Here is a 20,062-nt window from a genome sequence, read left to right as displayed (position 1 = left end):
ATTTAGTCAGTATTCAGATTCATCACACTGGCTTCCAAGTTTTTTTAAAAAACAGTTGAATCAGGATTCCCATGAAGTCACATACTGCATTTCTTTGATATATCCAGGTCTCTCAATCTATAACATTATATATTTTTTGGAACTTATCTTTTTGAAGAAACCACTTTTTGTCCAATAGTGTTTCTTACACCCTTCATTTTGCTACTTAGGGTTTCAGTAGTGCTCTTTGCATGTATCTCTACTACTGTATTCCCTGAAAACTGATAGGTAAATTTAGAGAGTTGCTCTGATTCAGGGTTCACATTTTTGCCACAACCACTTTATAGATGGTGCTGTGTGCTTCCAGCATACTGCAGAAAATATCTGTGTCTCTCCTTTGGTGATGTTTGTGGTCATTGATCAGCATTAATGGCCACAGATCCATCATTTTATGGCGGCCCCCTTCATAGTAAATTGCATAGTAAACTATATACACCTTGTAGTAAATCGTAGCATCTGTATACTGTAGCAATTTTCTCCATGTTGCTTTTTTCATTTAACAGTAAAATCCCATCATTCATTGCTCTTCCATCTCAGGGTTTTCTTGCTTATTATTAAAATTCTTCCAAATCACATTTATAATCAGGTTGTTAAGCATTAAGGAAAAAAAACTAACATTTTCATGAAAAAAATGAAATTGCATTATATTCATATATTCTCTTAGAGAAAATTGAAAATAACTCTTACTGTTTTTCAGAGCTAGACTCAGAGTTGCTTTCTTGCAGAGTGAGATAGAGAAGTCCTTCAAATACTGCCCATTGAAGAGTTAGGCATTTATTTAAACCCTTTTGAAAAACAATTTCAACAAATAATTGAAAATGTACTCTTCAAAGGATTATCATTAGTCATCCAGTTAGATTTATTATTTCTTAGGAATTCTGGTGTGGTAGCATAATTCATTTTCCAATATGCTAATTTCACATGAGTTTAATGTGAGTGTAAAAAGTCTGTTTTAATTGAGGGCAGAGTGTTTCTTTTCCTCTTATAACATAAGAGCCAGTTACCCTGAGGTGAAATAGCCTGTTTGCTTACCTGCAACTTCAGGAATTTCATGCTTAGCAATTGCAGTACACACTTGCAGGGTAGGGGTAGGAGAATTGATAAATGGGTTGCACTTAATAATCCAGTGACAATATTAAGTCATTTCACTATATGAAAGTATTTGAAGTAAATTTACCTCAAGATAGAAAATATGGGTGGGCAAGTTCCTCCTGAACTCCTCACATTTTTCTAGGTTTATTGAAGGAAATGTAAAATTATAAGGGGCCATAAAACTCACACAGAAAATAATAATTAGATGTATTTCCACGTTAATGTTTTTAAGTTTAAAACATCATTTAAAAACTTTTCTCACTGGAGCTTGACTTCAACAAGTCCAGATGGAACATTGTCAGAATCTGTATAATGATCTCTTCAGGGAAATTTTAAGATGATAGCGAAAAACTAATGTTCTGAGATTGCCTGGATGTTTTTGTTATGGAGTCAGAGCCAGGTTCTGTGTGGCTTAGGTGAGGATGGGGCTTTGAGTGAATCCTCTGTTGTACACAGACTTTCCTTACATTCTCCATTTTAGCCCACTTTTCACCTCTGCTTTCATCAGACCTACCTCTGTGAGGTTCTAGACTTTTCTCCTGCTGTAGCCACTTAGTACTTAGGCTCTGGTCTCCTTCCTCTGCAACTCACCATGGACCTTCAGGAAAAATGCTAAACCTTTCTCATCCTTTTCTTGTTATGACTTTCTATTTTCTTTCTTTCTTTTTTCTTTACCCTTTTATCAGGTCACGGGGGAAGACCTGATAATCGCATTGGCTATATGTATCAACTCAAGAGACATTACCTGCAGTTCTATAAAGATTCCCGATTATTCCAATGGGTACTAAGCTTGAAAATATGATGTTTATGATCCTTTCTGGTTCTGATATTATGTCATTAGTTAATAAAAGCCACCATTCCTATTTGGATAAATAGGAAAATTTGAGAAACGCACTATTAGAACTGAGTACAGACAAGCTTTCCATATATGCTAGAGACAGTATCACAGTACATGGAAATGTTAAAATTCATAACATGGGCAAGAGCACATACTAGAAAAGTGCAGAGCCTCTTTAGAAGTGAAGCATTTTTGTTCCATGTACACCAATTTGCCATGGGAAGTTCATGGACAGATAGCAATGTGGGAAGGAGACAGAGGTGAACATTGAACAGAAATTAGAAAGACATGCTGTTCTCTTGAGAGATTTAGAAAGAAGAAATAGAAGAGAGTAATTCAAGTCCTATGAGAAAGATAAAGCACTGTCTTCCATAGAGAGTGTCCTTCATCAATATTTTTATGGCTTATGTGGAATCAGCCTAAGGAAGCATAAGTCCTATGGGCTTATTACATCATTACAGAATCACACGTTGGCTGAACTCTAACTTTGTGACAGTGATGCACAAAAGTCTCAGTAAATCTCCAAACACAATACTCTTTAGTAGCATTTCTTAGATTCGTCAGTCTTCTGGGGACAAAGGATCTGGGATACAATAGGTTCCTGAGAATCATAGTAGAGGATTTTTTTTTTTTAAATCAAGACCTAGCAATGCATGTACTAGAAACTGCTTCTTGTTTTCAGACTTACTGACGTAGGTATAGATGAGCTAAGATATTCAGCTGCAGGGCCGGGTCTAGAGTAACCAGAATTCCTGGGCTGTTCACTTCAGGCTATGAGGGTTCCTAAGCACTGGTAAAAAACCCCAGTGCTGTACAAATATTATTTTACTTTAGCCATGATATTAAAAAGATTAGAAAGCATAACTCTATGGGATGATCATTGTACATTGCTTATTATTTTAAGACTAAAGGATTCTTTAGAAAGACCCTATTCTCCCTTTCCACACTAAATGAGATCAAGTTCTTAATACTCTTCTTTTTATAGAAGAAACATCTAATTCAATGCTACATCAGTAATTAAATGATATTTTTGTTAGATGACATGCAAATGAGTAACAAATGGAATATGAAATAGAAAGTTCCCTTTGTTACATAAATTGTCAAACACTTGTTTTTAAAGTTATTTGGGATTCTTTTAAAGACATCAAGTTTGTAACGAGTGCCCTTCAACAGAAAAAAATACTTGGGTATCATGAGATGTTATCTTAGGTTCCTCAAACCCTAGCAGTCGTAGCATTTTAATACTTATAAATAGGGTATTTGCTTTTCTTGCTGCACACGAGAACAGATTGGGGTTGGGGGTTAATCGTTTGGAAATGAGGTATTATAACTACTGATTTTGAAGAGTCTTTATAATGAAAACAAGACACAGTTAATAAAAGTGGGATAGATAACATTAGAGAGTTATTTTATTAGGGCTGTTAAATATTTGGAGTACAGTACTTAGAAAGTCACTGTTAAAATTTTTACAGTTATTCTCTAAAGCCTGCTAAGAATACTGCTATTTATTACATTTTTAATAAGGCTATTTACTGTATTTTAAAGTTACTAAAAAAACTACATGACTTTCAAGTCGTTTAAGAAGTCCAAAGGAAATTCCGTGCCAACAAATTTAATTAATTTTGCATGGAATGTGAAAGAACCCATAGAAAATAAATGAAAGAGGGATATTGTTTTGAAATAGGACTCATTCAATGTTCTCTAAGGCAGTGACTGCTTTTCCATGTCACTTACTGCTGGCTCTTATGTTGAATTATAGAATGAGTCTGTGGGGTGTCTAGTAGAACTTCTCTTCATGGGTTATTTTTTTATCTATTATTCCAGAGCCAACACAGGAGCTATGAAGTCATAAATCCATATTGTAGCTGCATGAGAACTTGGTCTTGTTTCATATTTGCATGCTGAGTGCTTTCTAAGCAAAGTTCTTTATCCATAACCTTAGTGTAGTCTTATTTTTCTTATTAAATACCTGTGATTTCTAATATGCTTTGTTATCTCTCTTTTTATTTTATATCTTTAAAAAATATCTCTATGTTTTATGTTTTTTTCTACTGGAAGGAAACAGCCTCACTTGAAATATTTATATAGATTCTTTCACAAGAGCCTGCAGTATTTTGTATTCATTATCTCATTATCTCTTGCCTGGTTGTGTCTTTAGAAAAGAAACAATGGACAACAGAGGGTAAAAGAGTTTAAGTAATTTTCTCAGCTGACAGAGATCTAATAGGAGAAACACTCCAGGAATGTATGCCTTAGTTCCTTCAGGTTACAAAATAATACTAACTGGGATTCAGGCTCTAACAAACAGAAAAGCCCAGTGTTAAACTCATAACCGTAACATGGAAGCACATTACAGTGATTTTGGCTATTCAACTAAATGTAATCAATATCAAATGCCCACCATTTCAGAATAATTATAATAAGGCATATAGCATCTTTAACACATTTCTTGTTTGCTCCAAGAATACTCTCTGGCAGCACTTGGGGCTACAGCGTTTACCCCAAGATCACTTGTGGATTACTGTTCTAACCTTATCCCCAAAGTTTGCCGTGACATAGTTCACTTTTATTATTATTTTTTGCATTGCTCTAGTATATTGACTTTGGAAACAAAAGACATCATTCTATTTATAGCATTCTGTTTTGGCAGTACTATTTCCATATACAAATAATAGTAATTCTTGATTGCTGAAAAAAATGTCGGATCCTGGAAAATGTAGCATTCTACATAAAAATATTAGTAAATTCTCATCACATACATTTCTGTTACATTAGAATTAGAGATAAGTTTTGTTTAGAAATAGCTAAGAACAGTTTTATATTTTATTTTCACCTTGAAAATCAGTTAGATTTGCTTCAGCTTCTAAGAACGTGTTCGTGTAAAATTAAATGAAAGCTGGAAGCGAGCTGTACTTTTTTTTTCTAGTGGGAAATGGTTTAAAGATGTAAAAGCTGGCCAGGTGTGGTGGCTCACGTCTGTAATCCCAGCATTTTGGGAGGCTGAGGCAGGTAGATCACCTGAGGTTAGGAGTTGGATACCAGCCTGACCAACATGGCGAAACCCTATGTCTACTAACACACACACACACACACACACACACACACACACACACACACACACAAAATTAGCTGGGTGCAATGGCACATGCCTGTAATCTCAGCTATTTGGGAGGCTGAGGCAGAATAATTGCTTGAACATGGGACGTTTCATATTTTATAGTAGAGACAACTCTATCTGTGCGTTTTATAAGATTAATCAATTTGTATGTTTCTTGGTGAATTTCTATATAAAGAAATTCTATGTGATGAGTTGTTCAATATGAGCTGTCTAAAAAACCATTCCTTATGAATAATACCTAAAAATGCATAAGTAGCAAATATTTTTTATAATGGTTGATGTAACATCTATTTCTATTTTGCTCCCACTTTTGCCCTTTCTCTGTGACTTATTTTACTTTGTCTTTATTTTAAAGATAATTTTATTTAAAAGTAAAACATTTGTGTTCATATGAAAAATATAGCAGAATACAGAATAGAAAATAAAAGTCCTAATTTTTCCTTGACTCCTAAAGGTAGCAGCTTTCATATGTTCACATACTTCCTCTCCCAAAATGTCTTGGCATATTCAAGCAGTTACAGGCACATACATAGGTATGTATGTCTATCTGCAGTTATGCTTATCTATAAGCTGTTGTAAATATAAATTCATCAGTATTTCCACCTGCACGATACTCAATACAATGGAATGCTCAAATGCAGAACCCCTCAGAACAAATATTTTGGCTGTCCTTGCTATGCTGTTGTCAATCAGATGGTCTCAGTGAAGAGGAGGCATTTTGGAGAATATACGGTGTTTGATTTTCTGCTCTTGTGTCAGTTTGCTGAGAATGATGGTTTCCAGGTTCATCCATGTCCCTACAAAGGACGTGAACTCATCGTTTTTGATGGCTGCATAATATTCCATGGTGTATATGTACCACATTTACCCTATCCAGTCTATCATCGTTGGGCATTTGGGTTGGTTCCAGGTCTTTGCTATTGTAAACAGTGCTGCAATGAACATTCGTGTGCACGTGTCCTTGTAGTAGAATGATTTATAATCCTTTGGATATATACCCAGTAATGGGATTGCTTGAACTAAAGCAGATCTACAAGAAAAAAACAAACAAGCCCATTCAAAAATAGGCGAAGGATATGAACAGATACTTTACAAAAGAAGACATACAGGAGGCCAACAAACATATGAAAAAATGCTCATCATCACTGGTCATCAGAGAAATGCAAATCAAAACCACATTGAGATACCATCTCACACCAGTTAGAATGGCGATCATTAAAAAATCGGGAAACAACAGATGCTGGAGAGGATGTGGAGAAATAGGAACACTTTTACACTGTTGGTGGGAATGTAAATTAATTCAACCATTGTGGAAGACAGTGTGGCGATTCCTCAAGGACCTAAAAATAGAAATCTCATTTCTAGAGCATCCCTTTGAGGATTCTCTCTGCAGCTCAGCAGGCCTGTTAATCACATTGCAGTAAGCCTGCCCTCCCAATTGTGCCCCTCCAGTGACCCCATCCACTTAGAGCTTAGGGCTGCCAAGCTCTCATACTTCACAGCATTTACTAGTCAAGAACATAACATAATGTTTTACGAATATAGCCCTTTTCATATGTCTCATTATTACAATGTATTAATAACCCATTGATAATGGGATAGTAATTCAAACTAATTTTATTTGTCTTTCTACCTAGAACATTGTACATAAATGTCATTCAATAATGTTTCTGCACTATATTTTGAACTATATTGGTAAAGACACAGATACACACTACCTCAAGAAATATAGAATATTTCTTGTTTTACATCTTCAAATTCTATTCGAATGTGTACATAGAGCATTGTCACATTCCTCTCCATTGTCACTCTGTTGACTAACACCTCTTGATTTCACCCCTTTTCTTGCGCATTTACTTTTTGTAAAGAGAATGTACAGAAACCCTTCATTTAGTATGTTTCAGGTTCGATCAGTTGTCTTCATAACACTGAAATTTCTCCCCCATTGCTTTCTATTTTGGGGATGTAGAGGAATGGACATTTATTGAGGCTTTATTGCCACAATTCTAGAACCACAATCTGAACATAGGAATGTGTTTATATTGTTTTTGCTGTACCATACTAACTCCATCCAAATGGCACTTTTTTGAGGATTATGCGATATAAATAAATGTGTTTTCTAAACTGTCAGGCACTATTCACACTGGGAATTTCTAACTTGTATTTTATAGTCTTTAACATAATAAGGTAAGTAAACTGGTATGTAATATTAATAAATGCTCTGGGTAGTAATGATTGTAATGGAACTTTAAAAATGATATAAAATGTTGCCAATGAGTTGTTATAAAACCCAAAACCAGTCTTAATCCATTTATTTTAAACCCATAGTTGTCAAAACCAAACATCACTTCCTAGCAAAAAAGTTATTAAATATGAACCTGTAATAGAACATTATAGGATTATAGAATAAGATCTGAAATTAAATCTACTGTAGCATTTAGACTTAAATTTGGCATAAAATGATGAGAATATTTGGGAATTCAGCGTTATTGTTGTTGTTATTCCTCCCTAGGTGTTCCAGATCGCGTATGTGATTGTGAAGGCAGCTAACTCCCCACGGCCTGGAAACTGGATTTTGGAACGCTCTCTTGATGATGTTGAATACAAGCCCTGGCAGTATCATGCTGTGACAGACACAGAGTGCCTAACCCTTTACAATATTTATCCTCGCACTGGGCCACCGTCATATGCCAAAGACGATGAGGTCATCTGCACTTCATTTTACTCCAAGATACACCCCTTAGAAAATGGAGAGGTAAGATGAGAAAACTCACTATTTAAGCACATTTAAGGTGAAATAGGCCTGTCAAAAAGACCTGAATATATATCAGTAATTAATGTCAGGGAGATTTTAAAATAAGACTTGGCAAAAGTACATTTAAATGAGTTATTAAATAAAAAAGGAAAACCCTAGGTGATTAGAATTTTAACTACCTTCATGTGTCTCCCATCTCCAATAAAGATCAGAGAAGAGGAAATAGGTTTAAGCGGGAAAGTCAATGATTAATTTTACATATAAAGAGACTTTCTCCACAATGAGGATTGCTAATGATTAGAGAAGGATTGGAGACCTTAAAGGTGGCCCTACATTTGTGTGTCCTCTGGTCTGAAGATGGAGACAAAAGAAATGAATTTGTGAAGAAATGTAATCCACATGAAAGACTCGAATGAAAAGTAATTCTTTCCATCTTTTGATGTATTCTTGCTGTCACCACATAGGGCTACAGTGGGGTTTCTTCCCTGGGTCAGGCTTTGTGGAATGGTAATGTGCAGGGAATCTTAGGTTCTCAGTGATGTGCAAGCTAGTTTATATGCTGAATTCAAATATGTTCCACTTCTCCAGTGTCTTTCATCCTGTGCTTAAGAGTTTAGATTCATTCATTGATTTTAAGCCACGTATTCTAACTATGGCTTCAGTTCTTATTAGTTGTGTGTTGGTTTGTGTGTGTGTGTGTTTGTGTGTGTGTGTGTGTGTGTGTTTTCTATTTTCCAGCCTAGTTATATGTTCTTGATCCAGTTACTTAAATTCTCTGTACCTCAGTTTCATCGCCTGTAAATCAGGAATACTGATAATAGCTCTTACCTCATATAATTGTCAAGAAGATTAAATGCATTATTATATTTAAAGCATTAGAACAATGCTGAAATGCACACCAAGTACTCGATAAGTGCTATTTTTATTGTTTTGCTGCCATTAAGGAAATAATGACCATTACTACTATTATTTTTATTATTAGTCTTCTCTCGAATACCCAAACTTTGACTTAGTAAGCTTCTTGGATTCTTCAATACCTCTTTAGGATATTTCCCTAATTTGTGTCTCTTTAGTATATGTGACCTACCTCCTTCCATCCTACCTAATTATGTACATCTCCATTGATATTCATGTCTAATATTCTCTCCCCAATAGTCCACACATCTGAAGCCAGTGTCATCTTTTATATTCACGTTTTTAGAAAACCCCTATTCACATTCTATCATGCCCAGCCCAGCTAATCCAGGGTTATCTCTAAACACTTCTACAGCAAATTAGCTTTTTGACATAAATCTGTCAGACTCTCATTAGGCACTATTATTATTTTAATGTATACCAGTGCTTCACTATATTTCAAATTACATGCTCAAAAATACCAGTTTTGGGGAGAAACATTCCAAATGGTGCTCTCAGCAGAGATCTCAATCTGCCAAATGACAAGGACTCAAATGCAGTGAGTCAAACAGCTGTTCAACCTGCTTTGTGCCTAGAGGCATCCAATTCCTGGCCAGTTTGGCCTGAGGATATGGGAGTAGGGAGTACAGAAAGAGTATATTTGAGTTGAATTTTTATTATTTTTTTATCCTAGATTCAGTTTACCCAAGATTAATAATTCTCTAATATTTTAAGACTATTCTATACTTTTAAAATGATTCAATTAAGAAATTCATTAAGCAATATAAAATACACCTAGGCAGATATGTAACATACATGTCACAAGCATATACCCTCCCATTCTCTCCCTTAATTAATGATGGTTCTCCATTCTTTAGAACCAATCAGCCTGCCAATATGAAACAAAAAGATGTGTTAGTTAGTTAGTTTCTTTAATTGGCTGTATTGTTTTCACTCCTAGACAACACTTACTAAAAACTATTCAATGATGGTAACTAGTAGGAGCAACTGACTGAACTATCTCTGTGACATGTTTACTTACATCTACATAGGGGAGTGAATGAAATATGGAACAGAAAGTAATTCAAAATATTTGAAATAGAATGAGAGGAATGAAGAATAACAATTAAATTCAGACTTCTCTTAGACTATCTATTCATTTTATATAGCTTATTTTGTGGAATGTCTTACTTTTTTGAATAGACAAGTGGTATTCTCCAAGACTCTCAGCTTAATGATAATAGAACTGAAATAATAATTGAGGTCTCTGATTCTCAGGTAAATATTTCATCATAATATGGTAAAGACTAGAGGCTGATTTTTAAAAGCTGACAATTACTAAACTTAAAAATGGTTAAGAAGAGATATAGTATTACTGGGCCCAATGTAAGCAGAAAGAATCTTAATTCTGAGATATCATGGCATAGAAAAACACATGGAATTAGAAGACTTGGATTCTGGTACTGATTCCTGTTATTTGTGGGACCTTGGTCAAATGATCTAATCTCTCTGGGATTAAATTTATTTAATAGATGAATTAGTTCAATGCCGAAATCGTTCTAAGGCAGCATGGTATTTTCTAAAATAATGTAGCAGGCATCCCCAAACTAGGGCCCCCGGGCCGCATGCGGCCCCCTGAGGCCATTTATCCTGCCCCCCACCCCGCCGCACTTCGGAAGGGGCACCTCTTTCATTGGTGGTCAGTGAGAGGAGCACAGTATGTGGTGGCCCTCCAACGGTCTGAGGGACAGTGAACTGGCCCCCTGTGTAAAAAGTTTGGGGACGCCTGATAATATAGTTTAGCCATCATACAATATTTGAGGATATTCTAAATGTTTTGGATGCTTGTCTCTAACATTTTCCAGATGAAGTGGCTGTGAAATAAATCTCACTCATCAGCTTTAGTTTTAAAATTATGTGCTTTTACATAACCCCTGGAATACAATTATTAGTTGTTTATGTTCATATCTTTATGGAGAAGTGACAGCCAAATAAGAGAAACAAACATAGACCAGAGCATAAAACATGATTCTGTAAGTACTACAACAGTGGTGTGTACAGAGAGCAATAAATCCTTGCTTGAGTGAAAGAAGGCACATTGAAAAGATAACTTCTCAGAATACAGAAAAACCAGCAACAACTCTTATCTCAAATGTTTCAAAGCCAATATGCAAATTCTTCTCCAATAATGCTTTGTGTTAAACTCAGTACATAGCAGAATTTACCTCCATTGTTGAGGGATATTGTTATTAGATATAGAATTCTAGGTTTGCAGTTATTTTGTTTTGGCACATTTTACTGTTTTCTGGTTTCCATTGCTGATGCAGAGAATTCAGCTATGTAATTGCTATCTTTTGGACTGACTTTTCTCTGATTTCTTTAAATATTTTTATCTTTATCTTTGTTCTTCCGTAGTTTTACTATGATGCTCCAGATCTTTACTGTCCACTACAATAGCCACTAGCCATATGTGGTAATTCAAATTTAAATTTCAGTTAATCTAAATTAAATTAAAATTTAGTTCCTCTGTTGCACTAGCCACATTTCAAGTGCTCCATAGCCGCATGGGACTAGCAGCCACCACACTGGATTGGGTAGAATGGAACATTGCCATTATTGCACAAAGTTCTGCTGGACAATGCTACTCTAGATTGTACCTTTTTATTTTCTGCATATCTGCAGAGTGATGTCTTTCATCTCTAAATATTGCTTCTTCCCCATTCCCTCTGCTCTATGATTCTAATTTAAAATGACTTGGAACTTTTTACTGTATACACTATGTCTGTTAAACTCTCTTTAGTTTTCGTCTTTTTGTCTTTCTATATCTTCATCCTAGATATTTACTTCGGGATTATTTCTAGTTCATTAATTCTCTTCTCAGCTATGTAAATATTGCTATTGAACCTACTCATAGAATTCTTAATTTCATTTATTATATTTTTCCATTTCTAAATTTCTCTGGTTCATTTTCAGATAGAAGTTGTTCCTTATTTTACTTTGAAATTTTATATTTGTAGCAAAATTTTAATTTACTAATATGATTTATACTAAAATTTTCAATATTCTATTTTTATTCTCCTTAAGCATAAAGTAAAAATTGTTTTTCAATAGTTTTTTGTCTGACAATTCTAATATATGGCCTTTGTGGATATATTTTATTGTCTTTCATCAGCTGATTCTTTTTATGCTGTTTTACATTCTTATATGCCCAATTATTTTTATATAACAGAAATTGTATTTGAAAGAGAATGTGTAGAAATAATTTGAGAGCTAGTATATTGTCTTCATCCTGTGAGGATTTTCTGATGCTACTGCCAGGCAATGGAAACCTGGATCATCTTAATTCAATTTCAGGGATTCAAATTTCTGGGGCATTCAGATGACTCAAAGCAGTGCTATAACCCAATGACAGCTGCTTTAATTCCAGTGTATGCTCATTACCATGCTGCCCGTCTTTGGAGTCCAAGCCAGTGTGTGTGAGAATTACCAAAGTCCCACCCATACAGTCCTGGAATCCAACTTTTCTCCTCCTAATACAGTAGGGCTGTCAAAAGTGCTGCTCAGTCTCTCAGCCATGTCTCTGGACAGGAAAATGCCCACAGAACAAAAGCTGTCACAATGTACCAATCACCTGTCTGGACATCATTTCTGTCCTTGATGTTGAGAAGGTTATTCTTCACCCTCTTGATCGCTCTCACATGTCTTTAAACAGATGTTTTTGTACATTTATTCAGTTTGTCTTGTTGTTATCATTAAGAGTATTCACTCTTATTGTATAGTCCACCATAAATAGAAGCAGCATTGCACATGCATTTATTTTTTTTTAATTTTGGAATTAGGTTAATTTACATACATGTATGAAGATTTCAGAGAATCCTTACATTCCCTCATCCAGCTACCCCTAGAAATAATGTCTTAAATAGTGACAATACACATGTTAAAACTAAAAAGTTAACATTGGTATATTATTGTTAACTAAACCACAGACCTTATTCAGGTTTCATTCATTTTACCAATTTCATTTTCTCTCTTCTGGGATCCAATTCAGGTACTATGTTGCATTTAGTCACTAATCTGTGACAGTTTTAAGACGTATTTAGAGATACTTTATAGAATATTATTCAATTTGGGTTTGTTTGATGTTTTCTCATGGCTCAACTGAGCTTCTGGGTTTTGGGGCCCAATACTACAGAGGAAACAGTTTTCTCATTGCATCAATCATTTTTTATTAATATATGTGTATATTTTTTGTTTCCTTTTTATTGATTTATGGGTATTATGCTTCCATTAATAGATTTTTTAAATGTTTTTAATTTTTATGGTAACATAGTAGGTTTGTATGTTTTAGATAGATTTTTAATGTGGACAACAGTATCTAAATATTTACTGTGATTTGTAATGTATGTTTTTGACTAACCATTGAATGGTCATTTTCTTTCAGACCTTCAAAAGACTCCTTAAATATGTAAGAAATAAGAAAAACTAGGTCCCTCCTTATTCCCTTACTCCCTCCCTCCTTCCCTTCCTTTCTTTCTTCCTTTCTTTTTCTTCATTTCTTTTTTACAAACAGGTTCTCATTGTGTTAATCAAGCTGGAGTCCAGTGACATGATTATAGCTCACTACAGCCTCAAATTTCTAGGCTCAAGAAATCTTCCTGTCTAAAAAATTAACCTCCAGCTAATTTTTAAAATTATTTTGTAGAGGCAGGGTCTTACTATCTTGACCAGGCTGTTCTCAGACTCCTGGCATCAAGTGATCTTTCCACCTTAGCCTTCTAAATTTACAATCTTCTGAGATTACAGGCATGAGCTGCCATGTCTGGCCCAGAGGAGAGTATTTTTAAGGCCCAATCATGTAAAAAGACATTGTGAAATAAACATGTCTCACTAGATAGACAACAATGTTCATGTTTTAGGCTTAGAACATTAATAGGAAATAATCTTCTTGTGACTAATGCCCAATCTACCAGTCTAAAGTATATTACACTGCCACTTGTCTAGAGAATTTTTGAAGATGTGCCAAAATCTTTAGAACATTAGAGCTGAAAGATACCTTAGGTAAATTTCTCATTCATCTATTAAAGGATATTCAAGCCCTCAATTTCAGCCTCTGTATCCAAACTTCAGTACTGCCCTATGTCTATATGATTACTGGAGATGTTTAGCCTTTCCTTATGGCCTCTTTTACCTTAACCACATCATCTCTGATTTTTAATTTGGCTTTGTTTGTTACTCCAGCTACTTTCACCTGTTTCCCTTCATGGTTTGGTTTGGCCTCTTCTCTGCTCTCCACCCCATGTTGATTTCAAGGGATAACAAATGTTAATCATGCAGATTTGCCAGTCCCCTAGATAAACAGTTCAACTACTACCAAGAAAGAGTTTAACCCTGAAGCCTAGCATCCTGAGCTTGCACGCAGAGGGAGAAGAGAAGTCCACTCTGAGCTATGAGATAATCATAAGGTATCAAGTCTCAAGGCCTGGCAAAAAAAGGGATCATGGAGGACATAGGAGAGATAATAATATGACCGGGTATGTCGTTATCTAGGCTGCAAAAAGAAGGAGGCTTTGAGCAAAAGCTTTAAAAGAGTTTTATTTTAGAAGGGCAATTTTCTATCATCAGTGCCATGAGAAGGCTCAGCAGGGACCCTGCTTTGCCCTGCTTTGAGCAAATGATACTGAACTCCCTAACAGGAGTTGCAGGGTATGAAGCAACAGACTGCAGGGGCCTCCATTACTTCGAGGCCAACCACAGGGTAGAGCTCTGGTGGGAACAGCTACGTCCAGCAGTGCCATAGGGAACCAAGCCATCAAAAGCTACTGTCACAACCCAAGTGCTGCCTCTGCCGAAAGCATAGCGCAGATGCTATTAAGAACTGCTCACTATTGTAAACAGTGCTGCAATGAACATTCGTGTGCAAGTGTCCTTGTAGTAGAATGATTTATAATCCTTTGGATATATACCCAGTAATGGGATTGCTGGGACAAATGGGATTTCTATTTTTAGGTCCTTGAGGAATCGCCACACTGTCTTCCACAATGGTTGAATTAATTTACATTCCAACCAACAGTGTAAAAGTGTTCCTATTTCTCCACATCCTCTCCAGCATCTGTTGTTTCCCGATTTTTTAATGATCGCCATTCTAACTGGTGTGAGATGGTATCTCAATGTGGTTTTGATTTGCATTTCTCTGATGACCAGTGATGATGAGCATTTTTTCATATGTTTGTTGGCCTCCTGTATGTCTTCAAAGACCTGGAACCAACCCAAATGCCCAATGATGATAGACTGGATAGGGAAAATGTGGTACATATACACCATGGAATATTATGCAGCCATCAAAAACGATGAGTTCACGTCCTTTGTAGGGACATGGATGAACCTGGAAACCATCATTCTCAGCAAACTGACACAAGAGCAGAAAATCAAACACCGTATATTCTCGCTCATAGGTGGGTGTTGAACAATGAGAACACATGGACACAGGGAGGGGAGCACTACACACTGGGGTCCGTTGGGGGGAAATGGGGGAGGGGCGGGGGGGTGGGGAGGTGGGAAGAAATAGCATGGGGAGAAATGACAGATACAGGTGAGGGGACGGAAGGCAGCAAAGCACACTGCCATGTGTGTACCTATGCAACAATCTTGCATGTTCATCACGTGTACCCCAAAACCTAAAATGCAATTAAAAAAAAAAAAAAAAAGAACTGCTCACAAGAACTGCCACTTGGAGGCAGCCCTGAGAAGTTGGCTTTACTTGTAAATCACCTAGGAGCATTTGAAAAATAGCTCCTCCTGAGACCAGAACTTTTAGTTCATTAGATGCGTCAGAGGCTCCGGAAGCCCTATGTATATTTTAAACAAGTAATCTTGGTGATTCTTATGTCTGTATTCCTGGCTTATTGTTCAGCTATTTCCAGCCTTGTTGAGCCCTGTAGAAGAGGGTACTTGGTTATTAAGGGAAGAGTATTGGTCATTCTAACTACTTCCAACTGAAGAAAGAAACTAACTTTTTATGTTAAGAAACATGATAGGCTTTGGTGGACTGAGTCTCTTGGAAGGTTTGAGTTGAACCAATAAACTTCGAACTAAAACTAGATTGTTGACGGTCGAAGGGGTAGCTGAGAGAAGAATCACAGTAATAATATTGAGGAGGACAGACTATCTAGATGGCACTCCTTTAGGGATCCTAGAATTAAAAGAATAATATTTTTCTGTTATATGAGACTTTTCCCTTTCTATGACTTGGATTATTGCTTTTAATTTATTTGGATTGTCACTAGACTGCTAACTAAATATTCATGGTTACCATAGTGATTTTTCTTCAATTTCCTTATATGGAGACCTTTAAGTTATTTACATATGATTTCCTTTCCTTCTTACCACCACCTTTTCACTCTCCTGGACTGCAGCTCAATGGAACTTAGATTCACTTTGATTCTGCTTTGAAACATGGCAGGCTTATATAAAAATCCCTGGAGAAACCATCATTAAATCTTGAAGATACTTTTTTTTTTTGTAAACTGTATGTAGAGCTTTGATATTATTTTGATTTCCTATGTGACAGAATTTTTTATATACAGACAGAATATTTTTCTTCCTCTTTTCATCATCTGACATTATGGTGATCCTTAGAATTGCAAATACTGGAGAATGGAGACACAAACTCAAGACTGTATTAAAAATGTTTCAGAAATTCTCCTTTGATATACTATTGTTAAGGTTATAACATGATTTCACATGTGAGTTTGTATGGAAATGAGGGAATGGAAATGAAGACCTAGACTTTCTCAATTACCCTTGCAATTGTTCCTTTAGGGAGAAGCAGAGGAGTATTACTAATTTGTATCGATTTTGAATAGACATTTAGGTAAATAATTATTTGGGGTTTCAGGCCTCCTTTTTCTAAAAGTAATTCTTTTTAGATCAATATGTTGCCAGTCAGTACCTGGAGCAGCAACATTAAAGTACCTCCTTACAATGAGGTTTATATGGAGTCCTCTAAAACATGAAATGTTTCAACTCTGGTTGGAATGCAAAGAGAGGCTGAAATATTTTGGAATGACATACACATAAAATACATAATACATTTAAGGTAATTTATTGTTATATTTAAAAAATCCATCTTTGTAACAAAGATAAAATTAAAAGGATGATATTCCTCCTTTTGCTCTGTTGATCAGTTAAACTCCCTTACTCCTCTAGAAAATATATATATTATGCCCAGAAAATATCCATAAATCCCTGTTAAATTAATGCAGTATTTTTGAAAAACAAAGATGGCCATGGAAACCGAATGAGAAAGGAATCTTGAGAAGAAAACAGCAATATATAAGAGACCTGGTTCTGTCGGTGTTGTGGAACAGGATTCACTGAAATGGAACAGAAGGGTAAGCTTCTGTTATGCTAGGTAAGGAAGCCCAGGGTTGTGGAAGAAGGTACAATGACACTGTATGCTGACTTTCAGGGAATTACCTGGATTTGGCTCTCAGATAGCTCTGCCAACGATTAACAGTAGGATTCAGAAAGAAGAGTAAACTATCTAATATGTGGCCCAGCCAGTTTACATAGTTATAAAGACGATCAAATTAGAATCTTATGTCAATATTCTCTTTAACCTCTACAATATCATGGTAAATTATTAAGGTTCAGTAGCTAACATTGGCGTAAGCCCCACTGTGAAATGACTGAGCTGGCTCATCCTGGAATGCGAGTGGGGAGCATGAGAGGGACACAGCCATACCACATGGGGCCATGGCTAGGGAGGGCAGAGGCTACAGAACAAGACCAAAGAATGAGCGAATCAAAAAACCAGAAGCTTGCTGAACTTTGGAGGACCAGAAGGAATAGGTGAGGGTCTCAGTGCTAATGTGGGGTTAGTCCAGGGCCAAGCGGACAATAATAACTATAAAAACAACACCAATAATTATAAAAGCAACAATGATAATAACAATAACAAATGATGATGGCTAGCATTTGTTGCACGTTTATTATATGGAGAGTGTTAATCTAAGAATTTCACATGTTTAAATTTATATATACTAATATTTGTCCTGTTTTACAGCTGAGAAACAGGTAGTAAAGAGAGGTCAAATAACTTTCCCAGGGTTTCATAGCTAGTGATTTTTTGAGCTGTGATTTGAATTCAGTGTATTCTCAGAGCACCAGAAAGGTACAAGGCTAAAAGTTTCCTTCTGTGTCCAGTGTTTCCTAGAAAATCTGCTCAGCACGATAGGCTCAGGAGTCCCCGCTCCTAGCAGGTCCTGCTGAAGCTCTATGCAAGATTGCACTGAAATGAGTTTGAGCTGCTGCTTATTTTTTATTTTGGGGTTTGAGGTTTTTGTTTTAGGTTAAAAAAAAGTCTTTACCTTTCAGCTTTGATGAATTACTTCATTTTTATATCTAATAGTTTTTTTTTTTTACTTTCATGTTAATTGATTTCTTAACATCTTTATCTTGCTCATTTTTAACTTTTTAGTGATTTTAAATTGCTGATTTTAAGAATTTTATCTTGGAATATTTATATTTATTATTTTTTTCTTCTTCAAGCTCTATTCTGACAAATGATGTATTTTTACATTTCTTGCGTGTTTTTAAATTTTTTAAAATTTTGTTTTCAGAATTTAATGTATTTTAATTGTGTTATATACTTGTCAGAAATCTTTTTGCTTAATAATTATTAAAATCTCACTTTTTGCATTTCTTTTGATTATTTTACTCAGCCTATTTTGCACTTTTGAGGTCTAAATATAATCTTGTTTTTCTAGTGTTTTAGTGTCTTTATTCATTCCTTCTACATGGCAATAGACAATGTGACCATAAAAACCTCAGTGAACATAACCAACATTTAGAGAGGGCCTGTATTCCTTTATACTCCCACCCCCTCTGCCCCCACTCCCCTGTCTATTCAATCCATCTGTAGCCTCCCTTTCAGCTTTTCTTAAAAGATGTTCCCTTTTAAGGGAACGTAAATTTCCCCTTCAATACTAAAGCCCAAAAGCTAATAGCAATACAGAAGATCCACTGACCAACAGTTCTTCCCAAGACAATAATAATGACTTATATGCATAATAATAATTATTATTATTTTTAAATCTTTTTAAAGTATGCATTTTCTTTTTTTTTATTGCATTTTAGGTTTTGGGGTACATGTGATGAACATGCAAGATTGTTGCATAGGTACACACATAGCAGTGTGGTTTGCTGCCTTCCGTCCCCTCACCTATATCTGGCATTTCTCCCCATGCTATCTTTCCCCACCTCCCCAACCCGCATCCCTCCCCCATTTCCCCCCAACGGACCCCAGTGTGTAGTGCTCCCCTCCCTGTGTCCATATGTTCTCATTGTTCAACACCCGCCTATGAGTGAGAATATACGGTGTTTGATTTTCTGCTCTTGTGTCAGTTTGCTGAGAATGATGGTTTCCAGGTTCATCCATGTCCCTACAAAGGACGTGAACTCATCGTTTTTGATGGCTGCGTAATATTCCATGGTGTATATGTACCACATTTTCCCTATCTGGTCTATCATTGATGGGCATTTGGGTTGGTTCCAGGTCTTTGCTATTGTAAACAGTGCTGCAATGAACATTCGTGTGCACGTGTCCTTGTAGTAGAATGATTTATAATCCTTTGGATATATACCCAGTAATGGGATTGCTGGGTCAAATGGGATTTCTATTTTTAGGTCCTTGAGGAATCGCCACACTGTCTTCCACAATGGTTGAATTAATTTACATTCCAACCAACAGTGTAAAAGTGTTCCTATTTCTCCACATCCTCTCCAGCATCTGTTGTTTCCTGATTTTTTAATGATCGCCATTCTAACTGGTGTGAGATGGTATCTCAATGTGGTTTTGATTTGCATTTCTCTGATGACCAGTGATGATGAGCATTTTTTCATATGTTTGTTGGCCTCCTGTATGTCTTCTTTTGTAAAGTATCTGTTCATATCCTTCGCCCATTTTTGAATGGGCTTGTTTGTTTTTTTCTTGTAGATCTGCTTTAGTTCTTTGTAAATTCTGGATATCAGCCCCTTGTCAGATGGGTAGGCTGCAAAAATTTTTTCCCATTCTGTTGGTTGCCGATTCACTCTACTGACTGTTTCTTTTGCCGTGCAGAAGCTGTGGAGTTTGATTAGGTCCCATTTGTCTATTTTGGCTTTTGTTGCCATTGCTTTTGGCATTTTGGTCATGAAGTCCTTGCCTACACCTATGTCCTGAATGGTTTTTCCTAGATTTTCTTGTAAGGTTTTTATGGTATTAGGTCTGATGTTTAAGTCTTTAATCCATCTGGAGTTAATTTTGGTGTAAGGTGTCAGGAAGGGG

The 20,062-nt window shown here is 36.0% G+C and overlaps 1 protein-coding gene across 7 annotated transcripts in view; it reads left to right on the top strand.

The window, feature by feature from the left end:
* LAMA2 (laminin subunit alpha 2) overlaps positions 1–20,062 on the top strand; it is a 625,652-nt gene that overhangs the window by 193,473 nt on the left and 412,117 nt on the right. For all 7 annotated transcript variants that reach the window (XM_074397494.1, XM_074397493.1, XM_074397490.1 and 4 more), the window contains exon 4: positions 7,600–7,842. In XM_074397494.1, coding sequence (XP_074253595.1) covers positions 7,600–7,842 — 243 coding nt within the window. The remainder of the gene's footprint in view (positions 1–7,599; positions 7,843–20,062) is intronic.

This window comes from Saimiri boliviensis, chromosome 4 (assembly GCF_048565385.1).
Source record: "Saimiri boliviensis isolate mSaiBol1 chromosome 4, mSaiBol1.pri, whole genome shotgun sequence".
NCBI lineage: Eukaryota > Metazoa > Chordata > Mammalia > Primates > Cebidae > Saimiri > Saimiri boliviensis.
The sequence above is the reverse complement of the archived record's forward strand: the minus strand, read 5'-3'. Positions and strand labels throughout refer to the sequence as shown.